The sequence below is a fragment of the Dermacentor albipictus genome, chromosome 2, assembly GCF_038994185.2.
Source record: "Dermacentor albipictus isolate Rhodes 1998 colony chromosome 2, USDA_Dalb.pri_finalv2, whole genome shotgun sequence".
NCBI classification, from domain to species: Eukaryota; Metazoa; Arthropoda; class Arachnida; order Ixodida; family Ixodidae; genus Dermacentor; species Dermacentor albipictus.
In genome coordinates, this window is record NC_091822.1 from 117182721 (window position 1) to 117201426 (window position 18706).

At 46.9% G+C, this 18706-nt stretch overlaps 1 protein-coding gene across 4 annotated transcripts in view; it reads left to right on the forward strand.

Annotated features, from left to right (window-relative positions):
* Positions 1 to 18706, forward strand: part of LOC139056063 (uncharacterized) — a 76680-nt gene that overhangs the window by 48071 nt on the left and 9903 nt on the right. For all 4 annotated transcript variants that reach the window (XM_070533894.1, XM_070533892.1, XM_070533891.1 and 1 more), the window contains 3 exons: positions 1348 to 1729; positions 11706 to 11849; positions 16872 to 17020. In XM_070533894.1, coding sequence (XP_070389995.1) covers positions 1471 to 1729; positions 11706 to 11849; positions 16872 to 17020 — 552 coding nt within the window. In that variant the 5' untranslated portion in view covers positions 1348 to 1470. The remainder of the gene's footprint in view (positions 1 to 1347; positions 1730 to 11705; positions 11850 to 16871; positions 17021 to 18706) is intronic.

Sequence of the window (18706 nt, forward strand, 5' to 3'; positions counted from 1 at the left end):
CCGAGAACAGCTTACACGTGAAATCATAGAGGCTGACAAGATACAGCGGCTGCGTGACCTTTGCATCAGCACGCCGTCTATTGCCCTCACCAAAAAGAAAATCAAGTATGTGGCTGTGATAAAATAAGGGTTCGTGTGTGACATACTGCAAAAGTGTTTTTTTTCCATTACTTTTGCTCATGTATATAATTCTGGCGATTTCGCAAATAAAGATCAGTTGAATACAGTGCCTGTGTTGTATTATTTCTTCAGTCCGCGTCTTCTTCCGCTGTGCACACATGTTGATGTTGTTCTGATCGCGAAAGATTGTCAAATTTTAGAAGAGAGTATCGGTTGTCTAATATGTGGCACTGACTAATTCATTTAACAGATAAGGCAATAATTTGTTAGTTTAATGCATTTCGTTTGTGCAATCACACACTTATTTCCCAGCTTTACCGATAAAATGTTCCTTCGTACATTGCCCTGCAACTTCATCCTAGACCAACCTCGCTTCCTTTTACTGCCAAGTTTAGTCGTGAGTGCTTTCTTACGGATATCCGCACATTACGTGATCAACCAATTTTCGTGTGCTTTTTTCGAAAGTTTCTCAAATGTCTGCTGATCTGAAAATTCCTCGGATGCATGTAGTTCTCTCGAATCCTGTGCATATGGCTTTTCTGGAAAAAGGAAGTATATAGGAGCTCGAAAACACGGGATACCGTAAGGAAACACACACACATAGCGCTATGAGTCTTTGTCCTCTTACTGCATGTGTCCTATGCTTTCGTGCTGTTGTGTTCCCTCTGATATACAATTCTTTTACATATCCAAATGTACGTCTTCATTTCAGCAGCTAGAATGTTGACATAAATCGCTCGACTTATGCAGACTCTCTGGCAGGCCAGGTTGTAGTACATTTAATCCCTATGGTACTTCCCTGACGTGACAGTTTTCCCAAGCGTTTCTAATTGTTATGATTCACTTCCCGCAAGTGAATCGTGAAGATTGAAATGTCAAGTGAATTTCTCTTCGAACTTATTCCCGTGCGAACTATAAGAATTTATTGTACACAATTTTATTGCATGCGCCAAGTTTGTAACATTCCAAAAAGCTACTGCTCGAGGACTGTATGTTTGACAGTGAAGTGGCCTTATCTCCTCGGGGCTCTGCCGGCGACGTCGGTCAGCCGCGAGAGCGCTCAGTCAGCAAAGTGTCCAGCTTTGTTTCGTTCGGAAGACGAGCTTCCGTGGGGCAGGTGACCAATAAAGATAACGGGCGTTTCTCGAGCCGTTACAACGCGAGCAAGGAAATTTCATTTGCGAGTATCGAGTTTACTGGTTTCTCCTGTATGCCGGACTATCGCAGAGGGCAGCACAAGAACACTCGGCCCGCATGACTAACGGCAGAATGAGAAGATGACGGCCTGCCGTCATCTCTAGAAGCTGTTTCCTGCCTGGGAGACCTTGCACACGGTCTAACTACATAGGCATGGAAGGAAGCCAGGAGTGCCATCAGCTGCGACAGCCTCCACGGCAGCGCCAGCGGAAGGGGCGGCCACCACCGGCGGGACCAGACGGTCCACGATCCTGGCTAGTGGCTGTCGCCTGCGGGTGGAACCTGCTGTGGAGCAGTCTCCTTCGCCGCTCCACGGGAGTCATCTACGTCGCCCTGGTCCGCACGTTCGGCGCCACGCGCGAACAGAGCAGCTGGGTGCTCAGCGTCGGCACCAGCATCGCCTGGCTGATCGGTAAGTCAACTCTTTGCGAAGAGTAGCCGCCAAATGTGTACTTGTGCAGAGTTCGCAACGTCTGTCACAGGTGCATCACAGTCATGTTTGCCATCACAATGTTTTCTTTTCAGAAGAATCCACTATAAAGAATTGTGCAGAAATAATCGACGATTCCATATGTAAATGTAAGCGAATAGCTTGACCGACCGACCGACCGACCGACGGATCGACCAACCGACCGACCGACCGACCGACCGACCGACCGACCGACCGACCGACCGACCGACCGACCGACCGACCGACCGACCGACCGACCGACCGACCGACCGACCGACCGACCGACTGACCGACCGACCGACCGACCGACCAACCGACCGACCGACGGATGGACGAACGAACGAACCTTTCCCTTGCCGAGTCCGACCGCCAACGATCGACCAACCTTCACCGACCAACCAAGAAGACGGGCGAAAGCGGCAAACAAAGCTATATTCGCTTTAATATACTACCATTTGTCGCCCGCTTCGGATTCAGTCCCACGAGTTCGCGACGTTGTTGTCGCTGTGCCAGCGTCGACGCCGTCGTGTCATTGTCGACCGCCATTGTTACTTCGCTGTTTTCGTCAACCGTCGCTGCCATCGCTGTGCCGTTGTATGCCATCGTTGCCTGAGGTCTAGAGGACCTCAAGGAATGTTTTTCTTGGCCCATAAATGGGGCTGACGTATTTCTGGAGTTCATACTTCGAGACCAAACCAACTTGAAGTACCACCGTTCGGGTGATCGGGTTCGCCTTCGGGTGATCTTGTCTTCAAGGAAAACCTCAAAAGTGGCTCAGATGGATAGCGTAAGGCCATCCAAATGACTGTTACAAAGGTGGCGTGACTGGCGAAGCCTTTGTCGAGATTGTCGAGATCACATTCATGGTCCATGTAGGGGAACGACGCTTTTGTAATAGCCTCAGCCTCGCGAGGTCACGAAAGCAGCTGCAGCATGGTGAATTTGTCATACGGCGTTGATTACCTGACTGGCGTAGGGTTTCTCAGAGCAGTTGAGACCACGGTGTAAGATATATACTGTATATTTTACACCTTGTTTCTAGATATAGGGAAACGCTGGGCAGTTGCGTGGTCGTGCATGTAGCCAAAGCAGAAGCAGAGCTGGAAAGTTTGTCAGGTAACATTCAAGCAAGCGCCATCAATGCTTGTTTGTGGAAGTGACGTGAAAAAGCATCTCTTTCAATTTTGATTCAAGCTTGTGCGAGACCACGTGATTTTTATTTCTGGCTATACTGGTCAGCAGCGCAGTTTCGAGGTGAGCTGGACGAACATTTATACGTCGTTTGAACGTTTTAGTGCATAGAAAAGAATCCTTGGTGGAGTTTTCATCGGTACTTAATTAGCGTTTCTTTCGGTAGAAAATCGTCCACTGTTGCCATGAACACAATCTTGACGCCATGGGTAAAAGACGTAGAAATTAAGTGCTGGTGGCGATGTCGTTCGTAGGGTACGCGACATCATAGGTATTTTTTGTTGGCAGCGTCTACTCGCGAGCTTAACGTTAAAGACGGACTTCGTTGCATTAGAAAACACTCAACGGAGCAAGCTCCGACAACTTTTCTGCAACAAGGGCCCGAACACGTGTAAATATTTTTCAATTCTTGAAGTACAACTCATTGACGCACTGGTGATGACGTTCCGGGCACGTAATTGAAAAACAAGAGATAATCAGTGCATCCCGCACATGTGCGTCAATCTGATTACGTAATCTTTCTTTGGTGTTTATTGAAATTTTCTCCCTTCAATTCTTGTTGAATTCTTGTAGCTCAACATCCCTTGCGTGGCAGACTCTGTTGCCGGCTCATTCATCACTTTCTGTAGCGAAATTCTTTAAGTTTGTCTTACCAACATCTTCATTTTCCTGTAGCTCAATGCAACTCGCTCAATTCATGACTTCCTGTAGCCAACTTCAATTTTTTCTTGCCAACTTCTTTACTCTTGTGTAGCTCAACGCAACTCGCTCAATACATGATTTTGTCGATCAACATGAAGTTTTGAAAAAATACTTTAACAGTCTGGACTTATATAGAGTTAGCCTGTACTTCCGCTTCCGTATCTGGAGCCAGTGTGACCAATGCAAAATAAAAGTTTTTTCCCCTTCATTCCTACTACTGGACGTACTCGTCGATGGGCTTGGTGGGTTCCTGGCCCAAACATGACCTCGAGCCGCAAGAACAGGTTTGCACAGACACATGGTGATAAACGTGTTTGTAGCGCTATAAAACATCTTCTGCTGCAGTGCAACTAATGCATCCTTTCTGTTGTGCTGTATTTTGTTGTAACTTTACTGGTAATTTCTTCTTAGTGATCCAGCTGTGCGTTTCATTTAATTGCCACAGGAGTTTCCTTCATGCTATATAGTAGCTTTTTCTCACGGCAGGTTTTCTAGCCCTGTGAATCATCATTTATGATTGAAGAAAGCTTCGATTTTGATAATATACAGGGTGTTTCTTTATCTGCACCAGACTTTTAATGATTTCGTTTGGCAGATAGCACAATTCTAACCTTTTATCTAAATTGCTCGATGATGTTGCCGTTACTTCTAGGGGAAATTAGAATGCTTAATTGAGCAATGAACTCAATCACACGAATTAACTCTCTTAATTAGCTACCTTATGCCACATTGCAATCTACGAATTGTATGTAGTGAGTACACAAGGCATGTCCACTTAGCACGAATTATCAGGACTACGCCAGTTTCAGATATTAATTTCCTGAGTGTCCAACGAAGTGCATTGGCGTTGGAGTTACTTTTGTGCTTCATTGCATAAAACTGCGTTTTCTTAAAAACGAAGTGAAACAACTCTGCATTTTTACCTCAGGTGTGACGGCGCATGTATCGAAACTGCTGTTTCGATATTCCGAATTAGATACTCAGAATTCGTTCTAAAACGATATGGCTTGCAGGCTAACCAGCTACATTAGTATAGATAAAATGCAAGCCGTAAGATACTTACCTACAAAGGTATTTAGCGAAATTATGTTAATTGTTCAATTAAGGATTTTCATTCTTCGTGGAAGTAATTGTCGCTTCACCGAGTAATTTAGATCAAGGGTTAGAATTGTGCTATCTGTCACAGGCAGTCTTAAAAAGTTTGGTGCTCTTTGTACATTGTCGGTACATATCTCAAAACCGTTTTGCCGCACATATGGCAAAACTTATGCTTTTAGCGCGCAGAGAGAGAGAGAGTGTGTGTGTGAGAGAGAGAGACAAACTGCAGATCCAACACACATGTTGCAGTCTTTGTGAAATTAAGTTTTAGTGAAGCGGTCAATTAAATGCTTCCCAACTAACAGGGTGGCATACGGTTTTGTTTACTTTGATCCCATGCAACGTTTAATCTTATGGAATGTTTATGTTCAACCCCTATAAAGGTCACAACTTTACTATCGTGCAATTTTAATGCGTAAACATTATTTCGCGAGTAACCTAGCAAAATCTGTCCGCCACGCGAAAAGTGTAATGCCTTGTACCTGCACAAAAAGGCGTAATTTGCGAAGACATTTAATCATTATAATACTGTAAGTGTTACTGAAAGATATCTATTGTGGCTCCACAGCCACCGTAGTCCTCCATAACGAAAGCAACAAAATCCGAATAAAGGGCGTCAGGCGGGGAGATACGATCTCTCCAATGCTATTCACAGCGTGTTTACAGGAGGTATTCAGAGACCTGGATTGGGAAGAATTGGGGATAAGTTAATGGAGAATACCTTAGTAACTTGCGATTCACTGATGATATTGTCTTACTTAGTAATTCAGGGGACCAATTACAATGCATGCTCACTGACCTGGAGAGGCAAAGCAGAAGGGTTGGTCTAAAAATTAATCTGCAGGAAACTAAAGTAATGTTTAACAGTCTCGGAAGAGAACAGCAGTTTACAATAGGTAGTGAGGCACTGGAAGTGGCAAGGGAATACATCTATTTAGGGCAGGTAGTGAGCACGGATTTGGATCATGAGACTGAAATAATCAGAAGAATAAGAATGGGCTGGGGTGCGTTTGGCAGGCATTCTCAAATCATGAACAGCAGGTTGCCACTACCCCTCAAGAGAAAAGTATATAACAGCTGTGTCTTACCAGTACTCACGTATGGGGAAGAAACATGGAGGCTTACGAAAAGGGTTCTACTTAAATTCAGGACGACGCAGCGAGCTATGGAAAGAAGAATGGTGGGTGTAACGCTAAGGGATAAGAAGAGAGCAGATTGGGTGAGGGAACAAATGCGCGCTAATGACATCTTAGTTGAAATCAAGAAAAGGAAATGGGCATGGGCAGGGCATGACATGTAATGAGGAGGGAAGGTAACCGATGGTCATTAATGGGTGCGTACTGAGAAGGTTATTAAGGTTACGTCCAAGAGAAGGGAAGTGTAGGAGGGGGCGGCAGAAGGTGGACGGATGAGATGAAGAAGTTTGCAGGGACAACGTGGCCACAATTAGCCGGGTAGTTGGAGAAGTATGGGAGAGGCCTTTGCCCTGCAGTGGGCATATCCAGGCTGATGACGATGATAATTGATAGCTTAGCAGCTTTATAAACTATAAGGAACAACTGAAAAAAATAGAATAAAAATACCCCTGCGATCAGATTTCTGCAGCACCCATAGGGATACATAGGGCCCCATAGAAAATGAATGGGGAAACTTATAGCAGGGGTGGGCCAACTTAAATTTGAGGCTGGGCCAACATGAAATATGGGGTTGGTCCAACTTAAATTTGGGGATGGGCCAACTTGAAATTTGGGGGTTGGTCAACTTGATATTTGGGGGTTCGCCAACTTGAAATTTGCGTGTGGGCCAACTGAATTTTTTGGTTATGCTTACACATACTTAGACAACTCCAGCGGAGTTTCTGCGTACCTTCTTGTGTTTATGGACTGCATAGTTCACAGATCCTATGTCGAAAAACATACTCGAAATCAGGTGGGCGCACAATGTGATATGTACACAGAGCGATGTCGCAAGCACGAATGCGATGTATGATGCTTGTGACGCTTGAAGTGCGTGGCTGGTCCATGCCGGAGACTTGTGGCGAGTCTCTGTAACCTATGCCTGGGGGGCAAGGCGTTGATCATTTCACTCACGAATGAAGTCGGCCGTTTCCGAGTACAACTGACTTACAATCGAGAGCATTTTACTAGGGCAAGTTCACCAGGGCATTCCCAAGGCGGTGAACTCAGACCATAGTTTAATGTGGCCGGGGGTTGTAGCGGACCCTTGTAATCCAGCCATGGAGTCCTCAGCATGGAATGGTGTCTCTGAACTTAGACTACAGTCGTGAAGTGGCCGGGGGTGGTGGCGGACCCTTGTAATCCTGCTTCAGGGAGGCCTTAGCATGGAATGAGTGGAATGAACCAGACTACTGTCTGAAATGGCCGGGGGTCTTGGCGGACCCTTGTAATCCAGCTTCATGGAGGCCTCAGCATGGAATGGCGTCCTTGAGAGAGTTAGTTCATAACCGCACTATTAGGGCAGGGGGTAGGTTGCGCGCCCCTGTAGTCCAGCTTACTGGAGGCCACAGTGCGGAAGTCGGTCCATCTCGCAAGTCGGTCAAGGGAAAGTCCGACGACCATTCATGTTCCAGAGGTGTCTGAACGAAGTGGATGGGGGCGTGTCCATGTAATCCAGCCTGGATGGAGTCGCGGCCTCTTGATTTGAGCTCTCCCCACCTCCTAGGGGTGCGTCATGGGCAACGTGCGAGTGGAGTCGGATGCTCGCATGGCTAAGCAGGGGAGCTCTTGCCTTAGCCTGGAATCGGAGGGCTGCGGTCGCAAAGAGGGGGTAAAGTACGGAGCCCTTTAAGTTTCGATACCCGGCAAAACGCGTGAGATGTCTACCCCCTCCTGCTATCCCGGTGCAGGGAATGTGCCCAGGTAAGCAGAACTGGCCTCAGCTGCAGCAGGGCTGGTCAGATTAACAAGGGAAACGGTGGCTGAAGTCGCACGCCCCTTGTCAGCGTGGGTCACTTGTATGCGATCCATGCGGCTGAACTGATCCCTGCTATCTGCAGCTTCAAAAAGGGTGAACCCTGTGCCGGGCCGTACGTGGGGATACCGAAGTACTGACAGGGAAGTATTGTGTTTGTTGTGGTCTGGATAACTCTGGGCCCAACTGTTGATGCCGGGACAATTCCTGGCACAACTCTTGCTACAGGTGAACCCTGTAGCTAAACATGCGTAGCTGTAGCTTCAGCAAAACACTGCAGATAAACAGCTAAACAGGGCTCCATTTTAGAGCCCTTACTTTTCCTACTTTACATTAATGATATTGTCAACTTACCTAGTTCAGCTGATATAGTTCTGTAACTAACATATTTTTCTCCGTTAATGACTTCTTGAACACTATAGCAAATGCAAACAAATATTTGTCTTAACTATCATTATGAATACATGCCAATAAGCTTCAACTAAATATGAAAAAAATTATAGTGTTTAAACCTAAAAATAAAATTCTAACCTTCGAGCCTGTCCTCAGTTTCAGAGGAGAAAACATTGAACGTGTGATGTCTGCACGCTTTCTTGGTGTGGTCTTCAGTAAGCAGTTAACCTGGACTGAGCCTATTAATTACTTGCGTTCCAAGATATCACGCTCAGTTGGACTAATGCATAAAGTAAGGCTTCTGCTGCCAACGTGGCTAAAAAACAACTATATTTTACCCTTATCCAGTCACTTCCCCACTACTGCTCATTTGTATGGGGTAAAACGACGTCTACAAACCTAAACTCCTTATTTATCTTACAAAAAAAGCAATTAGAGCAATCCTTAATGTTCCCTACACTTCGAGTACACGAGAATACTGGCGACCACTGGGCCTTCTTAACATATATAAGTTAATAACACTTCGACAGGCAATAGAGGCTCATTGCTTGATCCACAGCAAACCTAACCTTAGCTTTTATTCAGTTGCACGGCCTGATGCTGTTTATGAACTCCGATATGTCTCTCGCAAGACTCCTGAGGTTAGAACTAGCTATGGGCTTTAGACCTTTGAACATACCATTATAACTTTCTTTAATGACAACAAAAATATGGAAACGCTAATACACGAGTTCCCAAGTAAAATATATTACAAAAAAGATTTATGGATCTGTTACTTAGGTGATAACACACAACTTAAACCTACTGTAGTCTTAACGTGGCAGATTATTTACAACATTGCTAGATAACGGTGGTTTACTTATTTATTGATTTGTGTGTGCTCTCTTTCCTGGGCAACAATTGGGCAATAGAAGGCACACACCCAATGGCTAAATCACAAAAAATAAAGTAAATGGAAGAATCTGTGAAATGTAATTCACCATTCTTATAACAGATACGTGTGCTTTAAATTTATCTGTGAGCTGACATTGTATGTTCAGGTTATATGCGAGAATCGTTGTGGAAGATGTCCATTCTGGTGGATTGGGCAAGAAAAGGCACACACTCAATGGCTAAATCACAAAAAATGAAGTAAATGGAAGAATTTGTGAAATGTAATTTATTCACCATTCTATTAACAGATACGTGTGCTTTAAATATATCTGTGAGCGGACATTGTGCGTAGAGGTCTTCTGAGGAAGATGTTATATTTTTTGTGCCGAATGCAGGTGCGCATAATTGGTCAGCATACAAGGGTTATGGTATAAGCCACTTAGGTTGTACTTTCATATAGCCTTCTTATATATATATATATATATAGTATGTGTGTAGATCCGTTAATTTACACCCATACTTTAAGTACAATTGTTATTTATTATTATTGTTTCAGTTTATAGGCATTAAAGTAGCCCAGGACATTGAAAATGAAGGCAAATATTTCGTAGCTGTGCTCGTGCTGCATATAATCAATGTTGTTCTATGGCCTTTGATATGCTCCTTCGACTGGTGAAGTGAAATGACTTTCTGGGTGCCTGAAAATAATGGTTGTGTAAGGGATAAAACTGCAGGCATAAAAACAGCTTGGTAATATGCTATGGCCATGGGGTTTTATAAACAAGGAATATTTTTAAAGCTGCTGCTTTTCATACAACTGTTGAGTATGCAAGTGACTAACCTAGCGCCTTTGTCAAGCGCTAAGGGCATAGCTCACATTTCCTTCCCTTCGACTGCGCGTCGTTTTAAGAACGAAATGCTGTTATTCCCCGTTGTGCCTGGCCTGGGAAATATAAAGCATATGCAGAAACTTGACTGGAGTTGTCTTATGGCGTTTTTCACTGGTCGATCTGGAGCGGCCGCCGAAATCCTCGAGCGAGCGCTCGGGTTTCGCGAATCCGAATCGGCCAGCGGAGCGCAAAAATGCTCCGTGGGGGATCACACAGGAAGTCTGCGTGCACGTCGCACAAACCGGTTCCGGAAACCATGCCCGACTTCTGCTCTCTACGTTTCCACGGCAACCAAACTCACCGTCCCCCGTGCGTAATTTGACCACGGCAATCGCAGAGTCCGTCATTTCCATGTCGCGCCCGCAAGGATTATGCATGGACAACGTGCATAGAAGGCTTCGTACAGCACCTGCGTCACCTAGTAATCGCTGTCGTCCGAGCTCTCATCGCTAAACGCGAGCTCTGCAGCAGCAACGAACGCAGCCATTTTTCGAAGCAACACAATGTTGTGCGTACTAACCGGCTTAGAGTTTCCTACAAAATTCTCTATGCCAACCGGTACCGATTTCGCTTGAAGACGGAAGTGACGCGAGCTATTTCCGCCCGAATCCGCGCCTCGGCGGCGGAGCAAGTGAGAGCGATCCGGCGCGGAGCGAGTTGATCCGAAACGACCAGTGGAACGCGCGAACCCGCTCCAGATCGACCAGTGAAATTCGGATTCGTTGCCACGGAGCAAAAAATCCTGCTCCGAATCGACCAGTGAAAAACGCCATTAGTATGCGTAAGCATAGCCCCTAATTTCAGTTGGCTCACCCGCAAATTTCAAGTTGTTCTACCCCCAAGTTTAGGTCAGCCCACCCCCAAATCGAAGTAGGCACACTACAGCACTGCATGGGCCTGGGCAGACCTGAAAGCTCAGGCCTGGCTTGGGCTGTGGGCCGGGCCATACGAAACGTTTTTCGGCATGCCCGGGCCGCTCTCGAGCCCGCTCATTAAAAGGCCAGAGTCGTTCCTTCGAGCACACGCGAACGTTATGCATTGCATGGACCAAGGCATACTGTGCCAAATTGAAGTGACACGTGCAAAGAGGTGGCTATTAGTATGCCTTAAGACATAAAATAGAAAAAAAAACGTATGTTCTATTTTTTCTATTCCACAAAAAACGGACATTGTTTCCGCATAAGGAAAAATGAACCACACACAAAAAGCTCTTGACTCTATTTCCCTGTTACCGCTTTGCGATTGCACTACTACAGCCCCAAATTTCAGTTGGCCAATTGACTCCCAAATTTCAAGCTGGTCTACCGCCAAAGTTAAGTTGGCCCACCATAAATTTGAAGTTGGGCCAGCCCCTAATTTCAGGTTGGTCCACCACCAAATTTAAGTTGGCCCACCTCGAAATTTCAAATTGGTCTAGCCGCAAATTTCAGTTCACCTACCCCTATATTTAGGTTGGCCCAATTCTAATTTTCAAGTTGGCCCACCCGCAAATTTAAGTTGGCTCACCCACAAATTTAATTTCGCCCACCTCTAGTATAGGATTCCCTATGCATTTTCTATGAAGCCCTATGTAGCCCTATGGGTATGCATAAATCTGATCATATGAGTGTTCTCTCTGATCAACCTTATTTTCTTTTTGACTTCAATTCTCCTTTTTACTTATAAAGCTACAAATTATCTACATTTGCACTGTTATAATGATTAAATGTCTTCGTAAATTACGCATTTTTGTGCAGATACAAAGCATCACACTTTTCGCATCACGGACAGATTTTGCTGCGGTATTCGCAAAATAATGCTTTCGCATTAAAAGCTGAATTGACTGGAACGTTTGTTGCATGCACTGCGTGATTCTGCAGGTCCCCTCGTCGGCTTCCTCACGAAGCATGTACCGCTGATGGCGTTGTCTTTCACGGGAAGCTTCGTGACGGCCGTGAGTGCGATAGGCTGCGCCTTCGCCGGGGACATGACGGCCGTCTTCCTGCTGCTTGGAATATGCAGCGGTAAGCGTTTCACTTTCCAAGACGAGCAAGCACAGTCCCTGTGCGTTCGTCGCACTATGGCAGAAGCATAAAGCAAACAAAGACGAAGCACCAGTGAAGTGCTAAACACTTCCTTATTGAAGGTAAGAAGCCCCAAATCAACACACGCGGGTTCATGAAAGACGCCGTGTAGTGGAATGCTTCGGATTAATTTCGATCGGCTGCCTCTCAACACAAGCGTGTCTATATTTCCCCTGATCAAAATGCGGCTGGTAATGAAACCCATGACTTCGTGTTCAACAGCAGAATGTCATACAACCACGGAGCCAACGCCACAGGGCATGCGGCAACGTTTCTGCAGCTGGACTTGTCCACTTTGGTGTGTCTGAAAAACCAGTTCATTTATAATACGATAGCCGCTTGATTAAAACGCACAACCGCGTGCGTTTTAATGGAACAGACCTGCGCCGGGCCCGTCGTAGGTAAGCCCGGTTCTGCTGCCGGAACACGTTGTCACAGGGTGGGCCGTCGATAAGTTCCTGTCCTACAGACGAGCACGCCGACCCAATCCGTTGCCAGAAACACTACCGATGTATTGCCAAGTGCCTGCCCTACCGATGTTTTGCCTGCATTGAGGCATCACGCGTATCTCCTTTTGGAATCGTAGCCCCCGAGCGCGAGTGGACTAATCCAGTTTTCGGTCCCTAATTTATTACCTAGCCTGACGTAGATAGCTCCTAGCTCCTGTCCTTGGTTTCGGTCACAAAACAACGCCGCTTTTTCTGTAGTGCACTTTAGATTCCGAAAGGCAGACACCTTCTAGTTTCTCCACGCAATGCGCTAATGGGAGTATCTCATGGTGATTACTTCTATGTCTCTCTTGCGTATCTATACATGTCATGAGCCATTGCTTCTTTTGGATAAAAAAGAAAATAGTGAGATCGATGAAATTCCCTGTAGTCGATCATATAACGTATTACTAAAGAGCCAATGGTAAAAAGAATGCCGGCTACAAACATTAATAACAAGACGTTTCACTACCCGTACGGAAGCTTTCTTCACATCTCGTTATTTTACTTATGTTTGTGGTTGGCATGCATATTACATTTGACTATGATTAATCCCGACCGGACGACTTTTCATTAAACACTTGACTTCATTGTTAAAGAGTGTTGGCAAGGCTCGGTTCGGTGTGCGCACAAACAGATAGCTGTGCAGCGGCATTCTGCATACCATCCCTTGATGTGTCATGGTCTGGCCGACTGGATCGCGTAGTTTCCTCTACAACAGTAGAAAGCGCCGCAATCACCGCGGCTTTGCGGAAACTACGGGCCTTTTCTGCACGAGATGTCGTGGTGCTGACGGATTCCAAGTCAGCATTACAGAGATTACATTGGGGCCTACCTCTAGAAAAATTTACAAGGCAGTCTCTGGCACTGATCGACGACCTAACGAGAAAAGGATTTAACATAAGGTTTCAGTGGATTCCATCACACGTAGGAATTGATGGAAACGAGGAAGCTGACGCCCTTGCACGCCTAGCGCTGACATGTGTCCCAAAAGTGAAAACTCCTAAAGCTTCTCGAAACCATAAGGGTGCAATCCGCCTTCACTTTAGAGAGATGTACAAGAATCCACACGAATCCTGTGTGACTCATGGATTTACACGCGAACAAGCGACGCTTTTATAGCGCATCAGGACCGACTCCGCGTACACCCCAGCTTGGTTATTCAAGACTGGGCTTCGCGCTTCCCCACTCTGTGTTTTCTGTGGTGACATTGGCGACATCGAACATTTCATTTGGCTATGCCCGCAGTTCGACACAGAAAGAAAAGCGATGGTCGACAACCTACAAAAAAGCGGTCTCACGCACAGGACCTTTGAAGACGTTGTTTTCCCCGGAGGGCCCGCGGCATTCAGGAAGAGAGCGCAACGACTGCTGATAGCCTCCCTGCGAGACACGGGGCTCATCAACACCTGGTGACACACCACTGATCTCAACTCGAAGGAGGATCAGGCGGAACAATTGCCGGCTACGTATGCCAGGCTAACCCCGCCTGCTTCAACATCACCACCACCACCACCACCACCACCACCACCACCACCACCAGTGTTGGCAAGGATCACTGCGAGAAACTCCCGGCACCGACAAGCTTTATCAACGAACTGCATTCTGTTAGAAAGATAAACTTATTCCACAAGTGAGAAAAATCTAGTCAGATCACCCACGCACTGTTCATACATCCGAATTAATTTGATAACCATCCATAGACAGCATCCGTTTTTTATTCGTAGATTGCGTATTAAATTAAAAGAAATATGATACGTTCCACAATGACGCGAGATCAGTACTCACGCTTTCAGTATGAGCTGTAACGCGCGCGAGCTCGTGACCACGCGTTCTGCCAGGTTCGAACATCGGCCTTCATGCCTTATTTCGCCATCTCTCCCAAGCTATCCCAGGCTTGAGGAAATCTTTGTCCTGCGAAAATGACCACAACAGACTGGTGGCTCGCTTTTGTGCGAGTTGTGCGTCGCTTATGCTTCTGTAAATGAGAACTGCCGTCATCTCAGAATATAAAGTTTGGTTTATCGCCCCTCGATGCACCCGTCACAGAAATTTCTGCATTGCCATTCGATAGCTAATTTGCCCTTTCTCTCTTTCTGCGTGGAATCGCAATATAGGCGTCACTTGGAACTCACTGCTTCTTATCTGCGATATTTCACCGCACAAAAAAATCCACCTCCGTTACACCACGCGAAAGTGGATGTGCAGCGAAGCTGTGGCCGTCGTTAGACAAGCACGACCGACGTTAGACGACGTTAGACGAGCACCACCATCATAAGCGAAATACGTCACGCGCGCATGCGCGTGTGCGGAAGTGAAGCACACATGTTCATTCCTCTTGGCCCTCCGCCAAGCGCAAGTGCCTTGTCGAACTGAATCAATTTAAAGCACATCTCTTAGGCGCTTGTTCCTGCGGTGAGCGTCGGCGTCGGCGTAACCGAGCGAATGAGCACAGCGAACGAGGAAGGAGCGAACGCGGAGCGCGGCGGGGTATGAAAGACGAGAGGAGGAAAGCGGAGGGGGGAGGTGCAGCGGAACCATGAGGCGGAAAGCGGAGAAGGAGGCTATGGCGAAATCGCGAGAAGAAAATCCTAGTGCTGTGACGATGGCTACGAGATGGCGCCAGAGTAGCGCCCATCGTCTGCAATGGCCGCTGTGAATCGCCCCACGCATCACCCACGCGCTGGCTCTAGCGATCGCCAAATTAGCGAGGCAGTCACGCTACACTTCGCTCCGTTTGCAACGTGCTGCACGAGGCAGATTGTCCGCGGCAGCCAATACATCACGAAATGAAAACACGTGTAGAGCTTCGCTCAATTTGCGCCTTACGCAGTATTGAAATAGTCGGTGAAATTTTTAAAGTGAATTGCGTCAGAGAATTTGTAAAGTGCGACTTACATACAAGCTGCAGACGTGAAAACTTCGCACTGTAATTCCAATATACGAGAAAAGATATTTCTGTTGCGCGAAAACTTTGCCGTTCACGCGGGAAAAAACAAAGCCCTTTTCTAGCTGCCGTTTGAGGTCTGCATGAGTGACGGCGGTCGCTAGGTGGAGGTACGGCTCTGGGAGAGTGTTTAGCATAAGGCTGGTTACCGTCGCAGCACACGCAGTGTGACAGATGCAACGGGCAAAGCGTCCACACAATAATGACAGATACACTGTGTGTACATACGTACGTCACGCGCCCGCGCACGTGTTCGGAAGTGCTGCATGCCTTCTTATTGCAGCATACATCCTACGTTCAATAGCACAAGTGCATTACTGAACTAGTTCAATTTCTCAAACTAAATTGCGTCAGAAAATTTGCAAAGTGCGACTGACACACAAGCTACAGACATTATAGCTTCGTATTGCAAATTCGAAGATACGAGAATAACATCATCGTCACGCGACGATATCGCCTGATGAAGTAATATGATGATGTCATTATGTTAAACAAGACGCCTCGCGATAACGTCTTCGTCAAGTGATTGTGTCACATGGTGACGTCATGTGATACCTCTCAGAGAAGAATCACACTGTGCGCTTCTCGCTTCTTTGCAGTGTCTCCGGGATCGGCTCAGTGTGAGCACCGCACATGCGAACAGGAAAAATCCGGGCCAACTAGAGTCTAACAGCTTCAGTGTCAAAAGTGGCCACCGTCTGTCCTGACCGTTTTCGTCAGAACAAGAGTTGGCACATGAAACTCTGATAGAGAGCGAGAGAAGGGGCGATGCTCGAAGCAACAACATCGTAACCCTTTCGCATCAAGTCGGGAACGCGTACCGCGCCGATTGACGGCACTATACAACCTGGGAGCGCGCTTGGCCACGCGCTAACGCGTTGTGGATCACATTGAACTGGATAGTGTGCACTCTGATTGAAGAGCAGTGTATGCACCTATGGAGGTCCTGCCCGTTATGTCTTTGGATGTCTGGGTTGTCCCCAGAGACAAAAAAGCCACGAAGGTGGCATTCCGCCTCCTGCATTAGTACAGAGAGTATGCTTCTATGTCTAGGAACTATGCCGCAGGTGCCTTTATACAACGTCCGTCTCCCAATTTCCTGATTACGCTCACTTTGCGCATTTAGACCACGCGCCTCCGTAATCACTGACTGATTCATTCATTCCCTTAATAGTATGTTTAATTATGGCCTCTTTACCTCTTTGTCTTTTTCATTCCTTGAGCGAAACTTCTTATCCAGATGTTCATCTGACATGTAAAGCGTCTGGTCTGTCCTTCTTCACATCTGTTTTTATTACCGCTAAAATTAGGTTTACTATACCGCCTAACCAATTGGCCCAATACTTTTCAATTACATTTTTTCAATTTCTCATCCCGCCCCGTTCCTTCAAATTAAATTTATGTTATTTAAATCTGTAGCCTTAGTATGGCCGCTTTCAACACGTTTCACGTTTACGTCGTGCGTACGCCCAAATGTCATATGTGACAAGATCTTGTTCACGGGGTCTCAATCTCTTGCCGTTGCAGGTATCGGCAACGGCATCGGGATGCCTACTAACGACGTGATCATCGGCAAGTACTTCAAGCGATACCGAGGCTCGGGGAACGGCATCTACTACACGGGCGGCACATTGGCCGGGTTCGCTTTCCCACCAGTCCTTCACCTCCTGCTGCAGGTAAGGTTGTACTTGCGAGCCGAGGCCCGCTTCAGTACAGTACTACCTCTTTAGTGTACGATATGAAGAGAAATAAAAAGACAAGCGTACCGGTAAGCTCCAAAAATAGATTTAGAGCACGTTGTAAAACGTTAAGGTGTACCGCATAAAACAAATATCCTATGCTTCTTTATGACGCTTCCGACCGCAGGCCTCAAAACGTTCGTTCGCTATTCGTATATTGACACGTGACGCTTGTTTTTGTCGTCGCTTACATCCATTGGATGGATTGCATTCGAAGTCCTTCCTAGCCCTATAAAAAGGACACTTCAGATGTTATTTTCAACCCCTATACAGTCGTCGCTCCTAACATAAAATTTTCGGAACTTTTGGAGGTTGGAGTGTGAAGTGTGCAAAATGAACTGTAGAAGCCTGGATTAAACATGTAATTAACTAGATTTAATTGGCCTGCACTGTAAAAAATGTTTACACCCTTGAGGGTGTTTCCTTATCGCAGGGTAACACCCCTACCGTTTTGGCCTTACAAAAAACTTATAGAAGACGACCAAGGAGCTCTAACTTTACGTCCGATGACAAAAGACGTAGTTGGAAACTATGCAATTATTCTGGCAGCCTTGGGAGCACAGAAATATCCGAAAGCAGAGCGTCAAGCCTATTCCTGAGAAGTTCTCCAGTCGGATATTTCTGTACGCCCAAGGCTGTCAGGCCATACAGGTATGCGTGACATTGCACTCTTCTCTGAACCACAATTGGGTGAGGACAGTTGCCGCCTTCTTCCTCGCCTTTCCTCGTGCTGTGTGACTGGTCAGTCATTGGGCTTACCGGCTCGAGGTGCACGATTGATGTGTATGCCCCTTTTCCTTGCGCTGTTCCGTTGGTTCGATTAGTATACCATAGAATTCACCGTCGCCGAAGTCGTTCCGTCTGCCTGAAGTTAGCCGGCCTGCCCTAGAGCACTGCATGATACAGCCGTCAAGCCGCACAGGGCAATTCATAAACACGCTGGCTTATTTAAAGCGAAGGTTTGTTTGCCTCTTCTCCCGACCTTCCGGGCGCTGCTGCTGTTGTGGTCTTGCACGCCCGCACCGCTGGGTTTCTTGCAACACCACCAGATGGAGCTCACCTCTGCGAACCCAGGCCGGCACCACCGCGTACAGTTTGTTCGTATGGCACAGGCTGTGTTTGTTTTCCTATGCGACAATAAATGCAGGTGGTGGGCTGTGGAGGTCGCTTGCTGGGTTGTGATAGTATAAACGTTACAATCGTCCATAGCCTGAGAGAGCGCTTGGAGCTGGCGTCTTAACAGCGTGCTGGCCGGGTATTGGGGGCAAGCTCCACCACTGGAAAAGCTGGCGCCACCGTCAGCGTGACGTGGCATGAGGAATCACGAGGACACAGCGGCCGCGTCGGCTGCTTCGGAAGAGCCGAGCCAGCTGAAAACGAAAGCACAAAGTTCCAGCTGCGCTGCGGTTCTGATTAAGTGGTGAGACTTTACCGCCTTGGGTATCTGCTTGACAACATTTGAAAGTACTATAATAGGTAGTGGCTGCCTTTGGAGGCGTGCAGCATGGTAGCTCGGTAGCAGCTCGCTGCCGCAGTCCTGGAGGTACGCAACGGAGCCCGGTGTCAGCCTTATTCACACGTAGCCGCAGGACAAGGAGCTGCATGAAGCTTGGCTCGCAAAGA